Raw genomic sequence first — 17,736 nt, 5'->3', positions numbered from 1 at the left:
TGAAAGCTACGTATTTGTTATATAAGATAACGTAATCAGGCACTGTTAGCATCTCTGTTTGAACACTTATTAATAGATACACATGACAACACACTGCCACAGCACTAAAATAGTTTAGCAGAATGCATTTAGAAACAACAATGTACACGTCATGTAAGTTCATGTAAAGTTTCATCCAGAAACTTTACATGAACCTAAAGTGTTGTTTAGTTAGTGGGTGGATGGCTGAAGGGTAATCTTGGTTTCCTTTGTTTGGGACAAACATTTGGGAATGTTTGTTTGAGAGGAAGAATAAACTGTTTGGATCAGTCAGGGGTTCGATGTCACATCCCTGAGCTAAAGTCTGATTTCCCTGATATGTGATCATCTGTAGTTTAACAGGAGAGCTGTCTTTACTTTGATCAAACCTCCTCCTCTTGTTCTAATGGAGATTCTGGATGTTCACAGGTATGATCCAGTGACATGATGGAGAGTTTAAAGACGCGGCTCGAGTTCCCCTGCCCTGTCATACAAGCCCAGGTAAGAGGCGGACTCTGCTCCGTGACTCCTCCCATCCAAATGATACCAATGATCCTTCCCTTGTCTGATTCCACAGGTACGAGTGATTTGTTAATGATAGAGGTAAACTAAGTAGCAGCTCACACAGGCAGAAAATCTCTACCATTAACAGGAATTCAGCAATACTCATAAAAAAGTCTCCTGATAAGACAGAGTAAAGAGTAACGTAACTATTTGATAGAGTAACATGACTGTAAGGTGCACTGATACATGTGTGCAGCTGTTGGAGGATTTTAAAGAGACATGAGGTGAGTTTACAGTGTAACAAGATCCAAGACACAGAGTTACTTTGTATGTTTGTTGGCAACCACGAGGGTTTCTGAGTCACTCACACTCGTGTGTTTAATATGTTTATGTAGAGGAGAGGCAGGTTTTACTGAACACACACAGACTCAGGTCCCTGTAGGCACATTCATCCATTCATTCATTCATTCATTCATTCATTCACTCTGTAGTGTTGGTTTCTCTTCCTCTCTTTGTTATTGTGAATAAAGGTACAGAAGTGTGATTTTCTTGTGTTGTAGACGGTGAGAAGTCTTGTTGCAGCTGTCTTAAAGGAAAAAGGGTCAGATGGGCAAATCACCTGGTCCTGTGCTCAGGTGAGTTCCTGTAAGAGTCACATATGATCATTTCTTTAGTTACATGAAGTATAAAAGAGCAGGAACATCTGCTTCATGTGGTCCTGTGTTTTATCCTCAGTGACTTTGACACATCTGCTGTGAGGCTGACACCTCTGATCTCACAGTGTCAGCTTTGTTTTTATACACAGATATAAAATATGGATATGCACTGATAAACGATCATAGTTATAATATTTCTGACTGTCTGAGTCCAAATTGAATCAAACCTTGTGAGTTGGGATTGAATCAGTGCTGAGCCCGAGTGGCTGAACTGAGTGGGACAGATTGCATTCTCACGTGCACCTCTGTCTTTGTCCGTTTTCATTCAGGGCTTCAGTGCATGTGTGGAAATGGCACAGATCGTTTTGTTAAACTTCTGAAACACTGACTGCATCACTGTTGTTGTTCAGGGCCCAGCACTGGAAGCTTTGTGGCAGCAGTGCTGCAGTGACTGTGCTGTGGTGTGTTCAGCGTGCTGTGACACCTTGGTGTTATTGGTGGACCAGGGCCATGCAGACCTGGACTACATCCTCAATGGTGTCCTCAACCTCCTGCCTTCTGCAAGGTATGCAACGCGCAGTTATTGGACGCCACGATCCTGCCTCAGAAAGCTCAGCTCAGCTGTTTGTCAATGAGTCTGATAGAGGCTCTGTAACCTGCATCCATGCAGCGTTACAGCCGCTGCACAAAGGCACAACATGAAAGATAGACCTCAGCAGGACGAGGTTGTGTATCAGCAGGACAAAGAAGGCTCTCTTTAGCATGAGAATGCTAACACTGTGAACTGAGAAGAGGTATGAAGAAGGCCGTGTATGTCCACTGTTACTGGCCATCGTCACCTACAAATTCAGTCTTTAAATCCCTTTAAAGGCCCACTCACACCTCGCCTCAGGTGACCTCAAAGGTCACATGATGGGTCGCGGAAAGGTCTCATAGTGGTTCAACCCTTAACCCTTGGTGTTGACAATGACCTACGCTTTTGTTTATACTCATGTGATGACGCACATGACAAATAGCTCGATGACCATCTCCAAGGAGGGAAACGCCCTGTAGGGTTTAAATATGTGGGTCTCTCCACCTTGTATAAGAAGTGAAACATCTTTAAAACTTAATCAAGTCCAGTCGCCTTCTTTTCCAGCTACCAGTGTGTAACATGGAGTCAATGCTTCCAGTGCAGGAACCCGACTGACAGTCTACAAACTGAGTTAGACACATGGAGGTCACAGCTTAGTCTGTGCTGAGGATAAATCCACCATGTCATTGCTCTCCATCAGGGCTCATGTGAAGTAAAGAAAATAGCTTTGAAAGTTCAAACTGGAAACATGAAAATGTTAAAGGTCACTGTTCCACAGTTCAGAGCTGGATGCTCTCTAATCTGTACGCTAACCTAGTTGTGCAGCATAATGTAACTATTTGAAAACATTTGAAGCAATGAAAACGCTCACACTGTTAGTTTTTTCAGTTATTCTGACTCTGATGTCCAACAGACACACTCAAGGGTTGATAAAAGTCATTCGGCGATTGTTGGAGATGCAGGCTGACCAGAGCGATGGACACTTCACCTGTCCGTATTCTATCAGGTAAGTATCTCATGTCTAATATCTAGAGATGTTCACACATATTGTCTTGTGTAATCTATCAAGCTACATATAGCTTGTAGCTTACTGCTAGTCCAAAGAAGCAGCATTGGTCCACCACCCACTTGAAGTGCCGTAGGGGTCCGGTGCTCTGTCTGGTGGCAGTCAAAGGCCCTGGTGCTTCAGTCCCAGCTATAAACTGGCTCTTGGAGCATGAGAATCCCAAACTAGTGCATGAGGTTGATGTTGTGGGGGCAATCTCTGAACCAGAAGATAGACATTGGAGGTTCAGGAGCAGCAGGTTGAAGCGTCCTGTTAGGCTTGGCTATCGTCTGGCAGATATCGACAGGATGAGTGTAACTCTTGCAGAAGCTGAAGCAAAACTCAGCTGTACGAGGAGCTTGGTGAGGCAATGGAGCAAGACTTTTTGGGCTTGGTCCGTTTTGCCATCACTGTCGGATCTATTCCTGGTGGGTGTTGTTATCGATGCTGTTTTGAGTAATTCTGCAGCTGCGTGGGAAACATTGGGAATGAGAATCAGCACCTCCAAGTCTGAGGCTGTGGTTCAAAGCTGAAAACAGTGGAGCACCCACTCCAGGTCAAGGACGAGCTGGCGCCCAAGTTGGAGGCGTTTAAGTATCTGTGGGTGTTGTTCATGAGTGAGGACAGAGTGACAGACGGTGCTGTGGCTGCAGTGATGGGGCCGCTGTAAGAACGAACAGGGTTTTAACATTAAAAGTGATGTTTGGTCACAATATAGTGAGCTCTCCTCTTTTTAGTGTTTAAAATCTGTCCTGTGGATGATTGCAGACTTCACCTCAAAGGCAAAGACACTCGTGAACATCCGTATAAAAATCAGCGGTGCAACAGAAAGATCTCCTCTGTCCAAATTGTCTGCCAGTGCTCTGAAACACCAACAGACTTTGGCCTTCTTAGTTTGTCTTCGTTGTAATAGACTGACTCAGTGGTTTGTTGGGAGCATAACTTGAATCAGAGCTGGGACACTGACCCGTCCATTGCAGGAGCAGCCCTCACCCGTACGTCACAGCCCTGGAGAACAGAGTGGACTGCTGGCCGGCTCTGTTGTTCGAGATCGATGACTTTATCCAGAAAGCTGTTGACAGGTAAGTCTTACTGGTTCCTATCGTAGCTGTTATGTTGTACACTACTTTGAAGACAACTGGACATTATGAGATGATCTATTCTCAGAGATTCTTATGACTCCAGTGTGTGTGTACGTTACAGAGATAAAGAGGCTTATATCACCATGCTGGCCCCCTTCCTTCGGTACCTATACTGCCAACCTCACAGGCAACCCGAGCACGCGCTCCTTCGACAGAGTCTTCTTAGGGTGATGCTGCCCATTCAGGGAGGATCCAGGTCCGCCCCCCAGAACAAGGAGCAGGAAACGCTGTCCCCAGTGTCTGACAGGCTGCTGCTCTGTCTTTGTCAGCTGGTTCCACACATGCAGGTAACAAACTGAAGTCATGTTAGGTAACTGTACAAAGACACGTCAACATGTTTCCACTCTGTATGTTACACCATCGTTCATTTAAATGTGTCTCTCTTATTTGCATACGCTCAGATTGACAGGAAGTAACTAATACAGAGAGCAGGATGGAGCTATGTCAGCCTCTCCTCTCTGTCCCTGCAGGTGGACAGCGTGGAGGCAGTCCTGGAGCTGTGTGCGTTTGTGGGCACTCTGCTCCAAGATCTAACTGGGACCTCTGGAGACCAGTGGAAACCAGAGAAAGCGGCGCTGGCTCTGCAGCTGCTGTGTGCGTGTCGGCGATGCCTCGAGTTCAACGGAGACTGCAGACCAATAATCGGCTTAATGCAGCAGCTTGTTCCAGCCTGTCAGGTGATCGCTGTTTGTAGACAATCAGACACCAGCAAAGATAAAGAAGCCACGCTGCTGTGCTGGTCAACGTGAGCTAAATATGGAAGTAAACAAAAGTGATGCTTTTTGTTTTACATGTGCAAATATCTCTGCTCCAAACCTGAGCCTGGACTCACAGCAGTGGGTTATTTGGCATTAATGCTGATCAGCTTCTTCACTCACTGCAGCGAGCTGACATGGACATGCACACATGTGAATATCTGACACTCAAAGACACTTTGTAGAAATTTCATCCTTTTAAAGGAAGCAACATTGTTTTTGCCTTGTTACTACTACCAGGGAAAACACACCTGAGGTTTAATATGTGAGCCCTCGGGCCTCTGCGGCCTGTATTGACCTGTTGGCATCGCTGTTTGTTTTTTGCAGGAGTTGCTGTTGGATGAGCTGATGATGGGCGTGGCCTTGCTCTTGTTAGAAGCCCCTTCAGATCAGCTGACCAGCCTTCTCAGACTTGGTAAAGTGATTATTTTGGACAAAGCTCTGCTGGCTTTAGCTTCCTTTAAGAGACTTTGAAGCAGTGAAAGAATTAGTGGGAACAAAACTAGGTTGTGTGTGCAGGTCATGGTTGGAACCTCACAGAGCTTTGTGTCCTACATGAGATATTCTTTCTCTCAACACAGCACTGAGTTTGGTCCCTGAACAAGCAGAGGCGTCGCCCTGGTTGAGTCCGGTCCTGATTCTCCCCGTGTTGCAGCTCCTGTCCTGCTTGGGTCTCACTGAGCCGCTGACTGACCAGAATACACACAGCACCAACCACAGGCTGGCTCACAGCCTGCTGCGCAGAGTTAGCAGGCCCGCAGATAAACCCCAGCAGGTAACCCAGCAGGTAACCCAACAGGTAGCCTAGCAGGTAACCCAGGAGGTAACCCAGCAGGTAGCCCAACAGGTAGCCCAGCAGTTAGCCCAGCAGGTAGCCTAGCAGGTAACCTAGCAGGTAACCCAGCAGGTAACCTAGCAGGTAGCCCAGCAGGTAGCCCAGCAGGTAGCCTAGCAGGTAACCTAGCAGGTAACCCAGCAGGTAACCCAGCAGGTAACCTGGCAGTTAGCCCAGCAGGTAGCCTAGCAGGTAACCTAGCAGGTAACCCAGCAGGTAACCCAGCAGGTAGTCCAGCAGGTAGCCTAGCAGGTAGCCTAGCAGTTAGCCTAGCAGGTAACCCAGCAGGTAACCTAGCAGGTAACCCAACAGGTAGCCCAACAGGTAGCCCAGCAGGTAACCCAACAGGTAGCCCAACAGGTAGCCCAACAGGTAACCCAACAGGTAGCCCAACAGGTAGCCTAGCAGGTAGCCCAGCAGGTAGCCCAACAGGTAGCCCAGCAGGTAACCCAACAGGTAGCCTAGCAGGTAGCCTAGCAGGTAACCCAGCAGGTAACCCAGCAGGTAACCTAGCACGTAACACAGCAGGTAACCCAACAAGTAGCCCAACAGGTAGCCCAGCAGGTAACCCAACAGGTAGCCCAACAGGTAACCCAACAGGTAGCCCAACAGGTAACCCTACAGGTAGCCCAACAGGTAGCCCAACAGGTAACCCAACAGGTAGCCCAACAGGTAACCCAACAGGTAACCCAACAGGTAGCCCAACAGGTAGCCTAGCAGGTAGCCCAGCAGGTAGCCCAGCAGGTAACCCAACAGGTAGCCTAGCAGGTAGCCCAGCAGGTAGCCTAGCAGGTAGCCTCAGGCCTGTTTCTCACATTCAGTTTTTGGAGTCTTTCTTTGAGGTGTAGCCACATAGTTCAAACACTGTTACAATAGTGCAGGTAGCTGTTAGGTGGTGAGTGGACAGAGCATTAGAGCACAGACGACATCCATCCAAAAATACTGTTTCCCTCTCAGTGTCATAGCAACAGGGCTGTCTTTACTGCCTCTTCTTCAGGGTCAGCATCCAGTCTCTGGAGTGTTGTTCCTCTGGGATGCTTTGCTTGATCCTTAAATTACACTTCATTAACATTCATGGTGCATCTGTAGCTTTGCTCTTTGTTCTTTCTCATTTGTTTCTCATGAATCTGTCTCCCTCAGCCGGCCCCATCACTGCCTCTGTCTCTGAGTTCCTGGTATAGTGAGCTCAGCGTGTCTTTGTCGGTACTGCACAAAGTGGCCAACAATCCAGCAGCAGCAACCGATTGGCTGTTGGCGGTCAGCTCCGCCCTGTCGTCCAGCCAGCGCCTGTCCTCCTCTCTTGTCCTGATTGTGACTTATCTCATCATCATGGGTCAGGAAAACATCTGCCAGCTGGCTTTGAAAGCAAGCCAGGCTGTCGCTGCTGCCGACCCCTGCCAGGTAGATAACCCACACAACTGGTTCTCTTAAATCTGTGGCCTGAATATAAAGTAATGCATGTTGTTCCCTCTGACATGTAGATATGTTGTATGTAAGGCAGCTAGCTCGTGTTTGTCTTTCTAAGAGCAGTAAACACATGTTGATAACCTGGTGTTTTGGCACCAACACATGACTTTGAAATGGTTCAGATCAGCAGGAAGATAAAAGCTGTCACTGCTGTGTGATTGCTGCTAATCTGCTGCCGTATAAAGGGAGAGGTTAGGGAGTGCTCTAAGGGGACAGACTTCCCTCTGGACTTGTGTTGGAGTCACTAGCTGCAGATGAAGTGTGAAGTTTACCCCTCATTGTTTCATTGTACCCCTAATGTTTGGTTGGTGTGTTTGCTGATGTGGGCGTTTCCCTCTGCAGGTCCCGCCCCTCGTGCTGCTTCTTTTGTTCAAACTGACCAAAGAAAAGAGTCCCGTCCTGGCTCACGCTGTTCTCACAAGCCTGCCAAACCTCGGCACTCATAAGGTACGCAGCACGACTAAGAAGAACCTGTACTGACTGTGAGCGTCTGGAGACGGGGCTGGAACATCAGCAGCACCTTTCTACTTCATCTGAGCGCTCACAGTGTGTTTTAGTCCATCATACACACAGATGAGCTTTAATCTGTGGGGTCATCCAGGTCATGTAGTCTGAGGAGCTTTTCTTCATCCAGGAGGCTTCTAGAGTTTAAAAACCAGTGACCCGCGTGTCCCAAATACCCGCATGTGAGCACAATCCACCAATAACAGTGAATAACTGAGATGAACACGGACAGTGTTTCTTGTACCCAGTTTGTAGGAGCTGGGATTGGACCACAGCAGCCTCTCTGTGGGATAGATGCAGTGCTCTGTAGTATAAAGCACTCTGTCAGTGAGCTGGACTCTCCAAACCAGCAGTCATCGTCTAACATCTGCCTTCTTCAGCTGTAACCGTGTGTTTCTCTTGTAAACTTGGCTCTGATCATATGTGCTGTAATATTCCAGCTTTGCTTCCCGATCGTGCTGCACAGTCTGCACATGCTGGCCGGCTCCCCCAAGCTGAGAGCAGTGGGACTGCGCCTCATGACCGCTCTGTGGAAGAAACAGGTTTGCAATAATAACGCATTACTATAAATGTCATATTCACGTGTTCAAAGCTTCTGTTTGTCTTTGATTGTGTGCTGCTTTGGTCATGTCTGTAAGGACCGGGTCTACCCAGAGCTGCAGCGTCTAATGAGCCAGCAGGACAGCAGGGTGGTGCTGGGGAGGGACGCCCAGTGGGAGCAGATCCTGGCCAGGGCCGCCTGTGTCAGGGACATCTGCAGAGAGAGGTGGGTCCTCCCATACTTACAGAAACAGTGGGCACTTCCTACATTCACTGGTTCATTCATTCAGTGGACTTTGCATGCACAGTGCAGACAGTGTGAGCTTCCAACACCAGGACTCTTCATCTTCCCTTCTGATGAGTAATAATCACTGACTGGACTCTTCATAGATGTTTCTGCTCAACAAGCTGATAAAAGTTCAGGAAAATCTTTGTTTTTTCAGTCACATCAACTTTGCTTGTTCAGATAAATGAATGCACTTTGTAGCTTTGCAGTGAATGAAGCCTCAGCTCGACGCTCCACTGAGTCCCTGTTTCTCCAAAAATCAGCAGGAGTCCAGTTTTAAATCTTTCAGAGCAGCTACACGTGACTGAATCCAGAAGGATCAAAGTCTTACAAAGTTCAGATCAAACAGAGAGAATGAGAGGCAGCTAACTTCCTGTCTCTGCCAGACTATCAAAATAAAAGCATACATTTGAAGCAAAAGAAATCAAACTATTATTATGTCAGTCTGTAAGCATTGCTTCCCATATAATACAACTCTAAGCAAGTGAGCCATAACTTCATAGTTTTAACCTTCAACCCAAAAACTATGTTGATCATATAAACTCCACAAACTGCATCCAGGCTCCTGCACACGTCCTTTACATGTTAGCTGTTAGCTAATGCTTGTCAGTGTTTGTGAACTGGCCTTTATGTGTGTTGATGAAATCAAACGATGATTTTATTTGATTATTTCCTTTGTTCTAACCAGCTGGTGCACACTGCTCATCGTCCCGGGGCCTGTTACACCTGCTAACATGTACATGCAGCTTTGTTAGCATTAGTGAAAACCTGGGAAACCCTCTGGATGGATGCTACAGCTCAAATTTAGCAAATCATTGAGCTGTTTCTTGTTTTCACAAATGCTTACGTTTGTTTTTATTGTAAAACATTTGCAGCCAGAAGAGTTTGCAATGATAAGAAGCTGTGTTTGGCATTTACTTACTTACACGTGTCCTGGCACTTTTAACGTTTTTTAATAAAAATGGTAACAAAATGAGAAGAAACACATTTTCCACTTTGTCCACGCTGATGTGTGTGTTAACCAGGCCTTACCAGCATGCAGGGGACATGGTGGCTGCCATTTCACTCACTTTAAAACAGTGCAACAGACCAGACCTGGCAACCCCGGCTGCTCTCGTCCTGCAGGGACTACAGGAGCTGTGTCGAGCAGAGGTACCTCGTCTGTCTCCATTTGTCTCTTTAAATTCAGGAATCATCTTTTTTCTGCATCATAACTTTTGAATCTTTTCCAAAGTTCTGGTCTTAAAAGAAATGTTTCTTTCTCAGGTGGTGGATATTATCTCAGCATGGAGAACTGTTTGGCCTGAGCTCAGCTGTCACTCACAGCCAGAGGTGGTTCAAGCCATCGCTGAGCTTTTGGCTCTGGTGCCTCAGCTCACAGTTAAATCAGAGCAGTACGAGGTGCGTCGTAACGTTCATGTTCCTCTGTGTTGAGGAGCTAACAGAGTGACACAGGAACTCCACCAGGTTCTGTTTTTCTCTGTGGTTCTGTCTGTAAACAGGACTCTCACCAGCTGTTTGTATCACCTCACTGTAGAGTCACATCTCTACATCACTGTGTTTGGTAGCTAAAGTTAGCACATCAATGTAAAGTTGTGTAGAAGCACAAAGTACAGACGTGTGAGGGTCCAGTCCTCAGAGTCCTGCTCTGCTCGGACTTCACAGTAACTAATAAATGGATCAGCGAGTGTGAGCCTCTTTTTAAAAACAGACGTTTTGGTAATTTGTTGCTCTGGAGGATCCAACACAGCAGCAGAGGCCGTCCCAGCAGATGAATCCTAGACCATGCAGTGCTGCTTGTTGGAGAGTTCTCCTCCTCTCTAACAATGATATGGCAGTACAGCTTAGGTTTGCAAAGTTGCATCTAAACAAACACAAGACCAAAGGCCAAAACCAAACATGGCGTATTAGCACAGGACGCCTGATAGGGATGCTTTTGGGTTGCAGCCACAGGACCTGTGCAGCACCTTGCAGTCACTGAGTCAGAAACAAACTTCTCTGCTGTGTGAACTGAAGCTTAGAGAAAATCGCTTCATGCAAAATGCCAAAGATCCAGAGCACAGCAGCAACTTTCATATACATGAAAGCTAATTCTGGGTTTCATTAAGAGCGGCGTCCACCTTCACTGTGTTTGAAGGAAATGTCGTGCAGATCGTGCTTTAGGTCAGTGCAGCGATTTGGCTGAATGAAAGTCTGCAGAAAACATAAGAAAAGGTTGGAAAACTCTGTTGATTCTAGTGTGCGTGTGTGTGTGTGTGTGTGTGTGTGTGTGTGTGTGTGTGTGTGTAGGTGTGTGTGTGTGTGTGTGTGTGTTAAATGTGCATTAAATTCACTTCTTATTTTTTGTCATTAGAAATTAAAAGAAGAGGTGGTCAGCATTCTCTGGACTTATGCTCTGAGCGAGGTCTGTATATACTGTATCCACACACACAGCTGACATGATGACTCCTACATGCACAAATATGCTGTGATGTCACATAAGTTTCATCCTCTTGTAGGAAACAGAAACATGTGTCTGCACCTTTGTGTTGTAACAGGATCCAGAGGTGGCCAGCTGTGGCTACAGGGCTTTGGCAGCCTTTCCTGAAACAGATCACACCATCAACCACCTTCCTGAGGCAGTTAAGAGTCCTGCTCCACTCTCATAACAACATCAGAACAGTTTCTAACATATTAGCCAGATCATTTTGCAATGTTTCTTTATTAATTGTCCTCAGACGTTAGTCAGGTGTAACTATGAGGCACTAGTTAATGAGGAAGCTGATGTTTCAGTTATTTTAGCGTGTTCAGAAACGTCCCTATACGCCGCCGTGTGTCAGCTCTCTCTTCTCTCTGATTGGAAGGCCCGACCACCTGCAAAGCTCCCTGAAAACGAAGAAGATGAACAGAGTAAAGAAAAGGAGGAAGATGAGAAGGATCTCTCCGTCCCAGGCTCATCTTATGTGAAGCTGATGACTCTCACCACCTCGTCTGTTCTTCCAGGTAAACTGGAGCAGCCAACAAACCAACAGGTCGTATCCTGTCGTCCCGACAGAATAAACTGCTTCTAGAGATCCATCCAGGATCTACTCTCGAGACAATGAGTCTGGGACAACAGCGGGACCCGACATAATCCACGTCTACTGTTTAAGAAGCGTTCAGTGATCAGCGGTCTGTAGATATGGGGAATGCTAAAGGCACGAACACAGGACTGAACCGTCCTGGCCATCAAACCACGGCCCGATAACTCGCCTCTCCACGACACAGGAGCTACTGAAGCTGTGGAGGCACATGAGCCAGTACATGAGCAAAACTCTGAAAAGCATTAGAAACAACACAAAAGCTCAGCTGCTGGTTCGTAGGGCTGCTATCGTGTCATTCTGACAGTACAAGAGCACTTAAGACTAGGCAGACCAACCTGACTCTGTGCCCCATTCATGCACACTGACCTGCTTGTTACTGTGCTTCAGTGCACTGATAACATTCATCAGGAACTGTGGGAGACAGTACTGGAGTGTGCAGTGTCCCAGCTTCTGTCTGCAAAGGCTTCAATCCCCAAAGCCAGCTCATCACTAAGAGGTGATGTCATCAAATGTCATCCTGTAGATGACATCAAGCTGTATGGGAGGAGTCAGTGAGATCCACCTGGTGAGGCCAGCAGGATGAAGATCAGTCAGAGCCAAATCCGTGCAGATGCTGAAACAGATGCTGAGAAGCCCGATGAATGGTAGAAAGATCCAGATGCTTAGAGGTGAGCTGTGGTAGGAGGGAGTCTACCACGGCTGCAGACTGTGCAAAGGTGCTACGGACATTTTCCACCACGTAGTAGCAGGATGTAAGATGCAAGCTGGGATAGCATAAACTCAAAGCACAACCAGGAAGCTGTAGTGTATAGAAACACCCGCGCCACATGTGGACTAGAAGCCCCGTCGAGCCGGTAGTAGGAGTAAGGGTCGGGGGTGCTTCAACTTCCAGAGTAGCAGCGACTGGAGAACAAGAACAAAGTGGTCTTAGTGGCAGTAGGAGCGTTAGAGGCTGTAACCCTGAAAGCAGCTTCCAGGAGAGTGCAGTCCTGGGACCGCTAAGATACTTTAGGAACACATGTACGCTGCATGATGTTACAACATTTTTGTTTAGCACAACTGTTCATAACCATCAACATCACAGCTGTTTGAGCTGTTTGAGCTGCACAGAAACAGACATCAGGTGTTTGGTGTGTTTCCTGCTGGAGAGATCGTGGATCTGTCACATCTGCGTGTGATACTGAGTAATGCTGATGATGCATTGATGGTGTTTCTTTTATGTTTCCAGCCTTCGAGCTCTTCTTGACGTCACTGGTGAGGCAGGAGATGAGTCAGATGCCGCGGGGAATCTACTTCTCAGCCCTGAGGGGGGGTAACCTCCGCTCAGACCAGGGTAAAACGGTGGCAGGGATCCCGTCGTTCATGCTCAAGACCTACGAGAAAAACAAGCAGCCTGGGCTGAAGCCAGGACTGGCAGGTGACCCAGTGACACCTCTCATTTAGTTGGTGTCAGTGATATCGACTGTGTGGTGTCGTTGAACGTCACTATGAACATGTTGCTGCTTTGCCTTTAAACTCTGTAAAATCTGTCAGTCAGCATATCAAAGTTGTGTTTCTTAAATTGGTGAGGAAGAGAGAATATGTGGAGCTACAGGAAGGGACGTCTTTCTGAGCAGAGGTTTGGAAGATGAAGATATTCTGCAGATTTAATCTGTTTGGTTCTCATAAAGCCAGGACATGGTGGAGATTTCAAACAGTGTGTCTGTACCAACACGTCACTGTTGGAAGCACCATTATAACTCAGCCTCTCTGTCTGTGGTGCAGCTGGGCTGCTTCTGTCGTACAGTCTGTCTGTGCAGAGCGATCGTGCTGGGAGACCCATCAGCCGCTTCCTCGTCAGCCGCAGTTACCAGCAGACGCTGACAGCCCTCGTTCATGAAGTACGTGTTGTCTTCTTCCATTGCTTTCTCTCTTGTTCTTTGTCGTGCACGCAGAGCTTGAAAGAGGAACTGTTTCCTTCTTCTGTGTTTTGGTGCACAGGTCAACATCCAGCCCTCTGAGTGGCACCGTGCCCTCCTCCTGCCACAGGCCTGGAGGGGCTTCATGAGCCGAGCTTTCTACGCCGTTATGGAGGTTTGTGCAGGTGTTACAAAAGCAGCACTGAGTGCTTCATAGAAATAAATGGTGTGGACAAAGAATTCAGCAGACTAAAATGCACATCGTGAAGCGTGACTTCACCAGCTGGTAGTTCTGCCCTTTCCATGTGGCACCAGGACACAGTAAGACATACTGGGTGATGTGCAGCCTAACTGGAACCTACACAACACAAATGTCAGCCAGTCTGTCCTCCACAGGCCTCAGAGGCCTCTGATCTTACAGGAAAGGTCTCTGATCTTACAGTAAAGGCCTCAGAGGCCTCTGACCTTACAGTAAAGGCCTCAGAGGCCTCTGACCTTATAGTAAAGGTCTCAGAGGCCTCTGACCTTACAGTAAAGGCCTCAGAGACCTCTGATCTTACAGTAAAGGCCTCAGAGACCTCTGATCTCGGACAATGTCGGACTCTGTAGTTTTCTCTGGTCCCCTCCCCAATCAGACCAGGAGTGACATGTTTAGCCGCATGTTCTCCTTAAATTGCTGGCTGTCTGAGTGGTGTCCCAGAAACGATGTGGGCTTCATAGATAATTGGCAAACCTTCTGGAGGAAACCTGGTCTTGTTAGGAGAGATGGCATCCATCCCACTTTGGATGGAGCAGCTCTCATTTCTAGAAATATCGACAAATTTATTAAACCCCTCAAAACATGACTATCCAGAGTTGGGACCAGGAAGCAGAGTTGCAGTCTTACACGCCTCTCTGCAGCTTCTCTCCTCCTGCTACCCCCCCAAAAACCCATCTCCATAGAGACTGTGTCTGCTTCCAAAAAGACAAAAAACAAACTAAAAACCAGCAATAAACAACTTAAACATTTACAAAGAAAGAACAATACAGTATCCACATCTGAACCAAAGAGTAAAACAGTGAAATGTGGATTATTAAACATTAGGTCTCTCTCCTCCAAGTCTCTGTTAGTACATGACTTAATAATTGAACAACAAATTGATTTACTCTGCCTTACAGAAACCTGGTTGCAGCAGGATGATTATGTTAGTTTAAATGAATCAACACCCCCGAGTCATTCTAACTACCAGAAGTCTCGAAGCACAGGTCGAGGGGGAGGTGTGGCAGCAATTTTTCACACCAGTCTATTAATTAATGAAAGACCAAGACAGACTTTTAATTCATTTGAAAGCCTGATGCTTAACATTGTCCACCCCAGCTGTGAAACTCAGAAACCAGTCTTACTTGTTATCATCTATCGTCCACCTGGGCCTTACACAGAGTTTCTGTCTGATTTCTCAGACTTTATATCTAATTTAGTTCTGAGCTCAGATAAAATAATTATTGTGGGTGATTTTAACATCCATGTTGATGCTAAAAATGACAGCCTCAACATGGCATTTAATCTGTTGTTAGACTCAATTGGTTTCTCTCAAAATGTAAAAGAACCCACCCACCACTTTAATCACACTCTAGATCTTGTTTTAACATATGGCATATAAACTGAACATTTAACAGTGTTTTCTGAAAACCCTCTCCTGTCTGATCATTTCTTGATAACATTTACATTTACAATAATTGATTACGCAGCAGTGGAGAGTGGACTTTATCAAAGTAGATGTCTTTCTGAAAGCGCTGTAACTAAGTTTAAGAATATAATCCAGCCACTGTTATCATCTTCAATGCCCTGTACCAACACAGAGCAGAGCAGCTATCTGAACGCTACCCCAACAGAGGTCGATTATCTTGTTAATAATTTCACCTCCTCACTACGTACGACTCTGGATACTGTAGCTCCAGTGAAAACTAAGGTCTCTAATCAGAAGTACCTGACCCCATGGTATAATTCTTAAACACGTACCCTAAAGCAGATGACTCGTAATCTGGAGAGGAAATGGCGTGTCACAAATTTAGAGTATCATCATTTAGCCTGGAGAAATAGTTTGTTGCTTTATAAGAAAGCCCTCCGCAAAGCCAGAACAGCTTACTACTCATCACTGATTGAAGAAAATAAGAACAACCCCAGGTTTCTCTTCAGCACTGTAGCCAGGCTGACAAAAAGTCAGAGCTCTTTTGAGCCAAAAATCCCTTTAACGTTAACTAGTGATGACTTCATGAACTTCTTCACAAATAAAATTTTTATCATTAGAGAAAAAATTACCAATAATCATCCCACAGATGTAATATTATCTACCGCTACTCTTAGTACCATTTATGTTAAGTTAGACTCTTTTTCTCCAATCGATCTTTCTGAGTTAACTTCAATAATTACTTCCTCCAAACCATCAACGTGTCTTTTAGACCCCATTCCTACAAAACTGCTCAAAGAAGTCCTGCCATTGATTAATTCTTCGATCTTATATATGATCAACCTATCTCTAATAATCGGCTATGTACCACAGGCCTTCAAGGTGGCTGCAATTAAACCTTTACTCAAAAAGCCATCTCTAGACCCAGCAGTCTTAGCTAATTATAGGCCAATCTCCAACCTTCCTTTCATATCAAAAATCCTTGAAAGAGTAGTTGTCAAACAGCTAACAGATCATCTGTAGAGGAATGGTTTATTTGAAGAGTTTCAGTCAGGTTTCAGAGTTCATCACAGCACAGAAACAGCTTTAGTGAAGGTTACAAATGATCTTCTTATGGCCTCTGACAGTGGACTCATCTCTGTGCTTGTCCTTCTTGACCTTAGTGCAGCATTCGATACTGTTGACCATAATATCCTATTAGAGCGATTAGAACATGCTGTAGGTATTACAGGTATTGCACTGCAGTGGTTTGTATCATATCTATCTAATAGACTCCAATTTGTGCATGTAAATGGAGAGTCCTCTTCACACACTGAGGTTAATTATGGAGTTCCACAGGGTTCAGTGCTAGGACCAATTCTGTTTACATTATACATGCTTCCCCTAGGCAGCATCATTAGAAGACATAGCATACATTTTCACTGCTATGCAGATGACACCCAGCTCTATCTGTCCATGAAGCCAGATAACACACACCAATTAGTTAAACTGCAGGAATGTCTTAAAGACATAACGACTTGGATGGCCACTAACTTTCTGCTTCTTAACTCAGATAAAACTGAGGTCATTTTACTCGGTGCTGAAAAGCTTAGAAATATGGTATCTAACCAGATTCTTACTCTGGATGGCATTACCTTGGCCTCCAGTAACACTGTGAGGAACCTTGGAGTCATTTTTGACCAGGATATGTCCTTCAACGCACATATTAAACAAATATGTAAGACTGCGTTCTTCCATTTGCGCAACATCTCTAAAATTAGAAATATCCTGTCTCAGAGTGACGCTGAAAAACTAGTTCATGCATTTATTACTTCCAGGCTGGACTACTGCAATTCATTATTATCAGGATGTCCAAAAAACTCACTGAAAAGCCTTCAGCTAATCCAAAATGCTGCAGCAAGAGTACTGACAGGGACTAGAAAGAGAGAGCATATTTCTCCTGTTTTGGCTTCCCTTCATTGGCTTCCTGTTAAATCCAGAATTGAATTCAAAATCCTGCTCCTCACATACAAGGTCTTAAATAATCAGGCCCCATCTTATCTTAATGACCTTGTAGTACCATATCACCCTATTAGAGCACTTCGCTCCCGCTCTGCAGGCCTACTTGTTGTTCCTAGAGTATTTATATATAAATAAAATTGAATTGAATTGAATTGAATTGATCTTACAGTAAAGGCCTCAGAGGCCTCTGATCTTACAGTAAAGGCCTCTGATCTTACAGTAAAGGTCTCTGATCTTACAGTAAAGGCCTCTGATCTTACAGTAAAGGTCTCTGATCTTACAGTAAAGGCCTCTGAGGCCTCTGATCTTACAGTAAAGGCCTCAGAGACCTCTGATCTTACAGTAAAGGTCTCTGATCCTACAGTAAAGGTCTCACAGGCCTCTGATCTTACAGTAAAGGTCTCTGATCTTACAGTAAAGGCCTCTGATCTTACAGTAAAGGCCTCAGAGGCCTCTGATCTTACAGTAAAGGTCTCTGATCTTACAGTAAAGGCCTCTGAGGCCTCTGATCTTACAGTAAAGGCCTCAGTTGCCTCTGATCTTACAGTAAAGGTCTCTGATCTTACAGTAAAGGTCTCTGATCTTACAGTAAAGGCCTCTGAGGCCTCTGATCTTACAGTAAAGGCCTCAGTTGCCTCTGATCTTACAGTAAAGGCCTCAGAGGCCTCTGATCTTACAGTAAAGGTCTCTGATCTTACAGTAAAGGCCTCTGAGGCCTCTGATCTTACAGTAAAGGCCTCAGTTGCCTCTGATCTTACAGTAAAGGCCTCAGAGGCCTCTGA

At 45.7% G+C, this 17,736-nt stretch overlaps 2 protein-coding genes across 2 annotated transcripts in view; both read left to right on the top strand.

The window, feature by feature from the left end:
- Nucleotides 1-17,736, top strand: part of LOC148105837 (NACHT, LRR and PYD domains-containing protein 12-like) — a 219,542-nt gene that overhangs the window by 58,817 nt on the left and 142,989 nt on the right. The gene's annotated exons all lie outside the window — the stretch shown is intronic.
- Nucleotides 1-17,736, top strand: part of LOC148105841 (focadhesin-like) — a 32,272-nt gene that overhangs the window by 2,530 nt on the left and 12,006 nt on the right. Inside the window, exons 2-22 of the mRNA XM_087839049.1 lie at nt 448-519; nt 1,083-1,157; nt 1,589-1,743; nt 2,666-2,758; nt 3,778-3,879; nt 4,001-4,226; nt 4,410-4,616; nt 5,022-5,109; nt 5,276-5,469; nt 6,670-6,930; nt 7,339-7,443; nt 7,941-8,042; nt 8,139-8,266; nt 9,352-9,478; nt 9,593-9,727; nt 10,680-10,730; nt 10,864-10,947; nt 11,170-11,308; nt 12,617-12,805; nt 13,153-13,268; nt 13,369-13,461. Coding sequence (XP_087695175.1) covers nt 463-519; nt 1,083-1,157; nt 1,589-1,743; nt 2,666-2,758; nt 3,778-3,879; nt 4,001-4,226; nt 4,410-4,616; nt 5,022-5,109; nt 5,276-5,469; nt 6,670-6,930; nt 7,339-7,443; nt 7,941-8,042; nt 8,139-8,266; nt 9,352-9,478; nt 9,593-9,727; nt 10,680-10,730; nt 10,864-10,947; nt 11,170-11,308; nt 12,617-12,805; nt 13,153-13,268; nt 13,369-13,461 — 2,727 coding nt within the window. The 5' untranslated portion in view covers nt 448-462. The remainder of the gene's footprint in view (nt 1-447; nt 520-1,082; nt 1,158-1,588; nt 1,744-2,665; nt 2,759-3,777; nt 3,880-4,000; nt 4,227-4,409; nt 4,617-5,021; nt 5,110-5,275; nt 5,470-6,669; nt 6,931-7,338; nt 7,444-7,940; nt 8,043-8,138; nt 8,267-9,351; nt 9,479-9,592; nt 9,728-10,679; nt 10,731-10,863; nt 10,948-11,169; nt 11,309-12,616; nt 12,806-13,152; nt 13,269-13,368; nt 13,462-17,736) is intronic.

Source organism: Neolamprologus brichardi, chromosome 3 (assembly GCF_056152115.1).
Source record: "Neolamprologus brichardi isolate AB-2024 chromosome 3, ASM5615211v1, whole genome shotgun sequence".
NCBI classification, from domain to species: Eukaryota; Metazoa; Chordata; class Actinopteri; order Cichliformes; family Cichlidae; genus Neolamprologus; species Neolamprologus brichardi.
The sequence above is the reverse complement of the archived record's forward strand: the minus strand, read 5'-3'. Positions and strand labels throughout refer to the sequence as shown.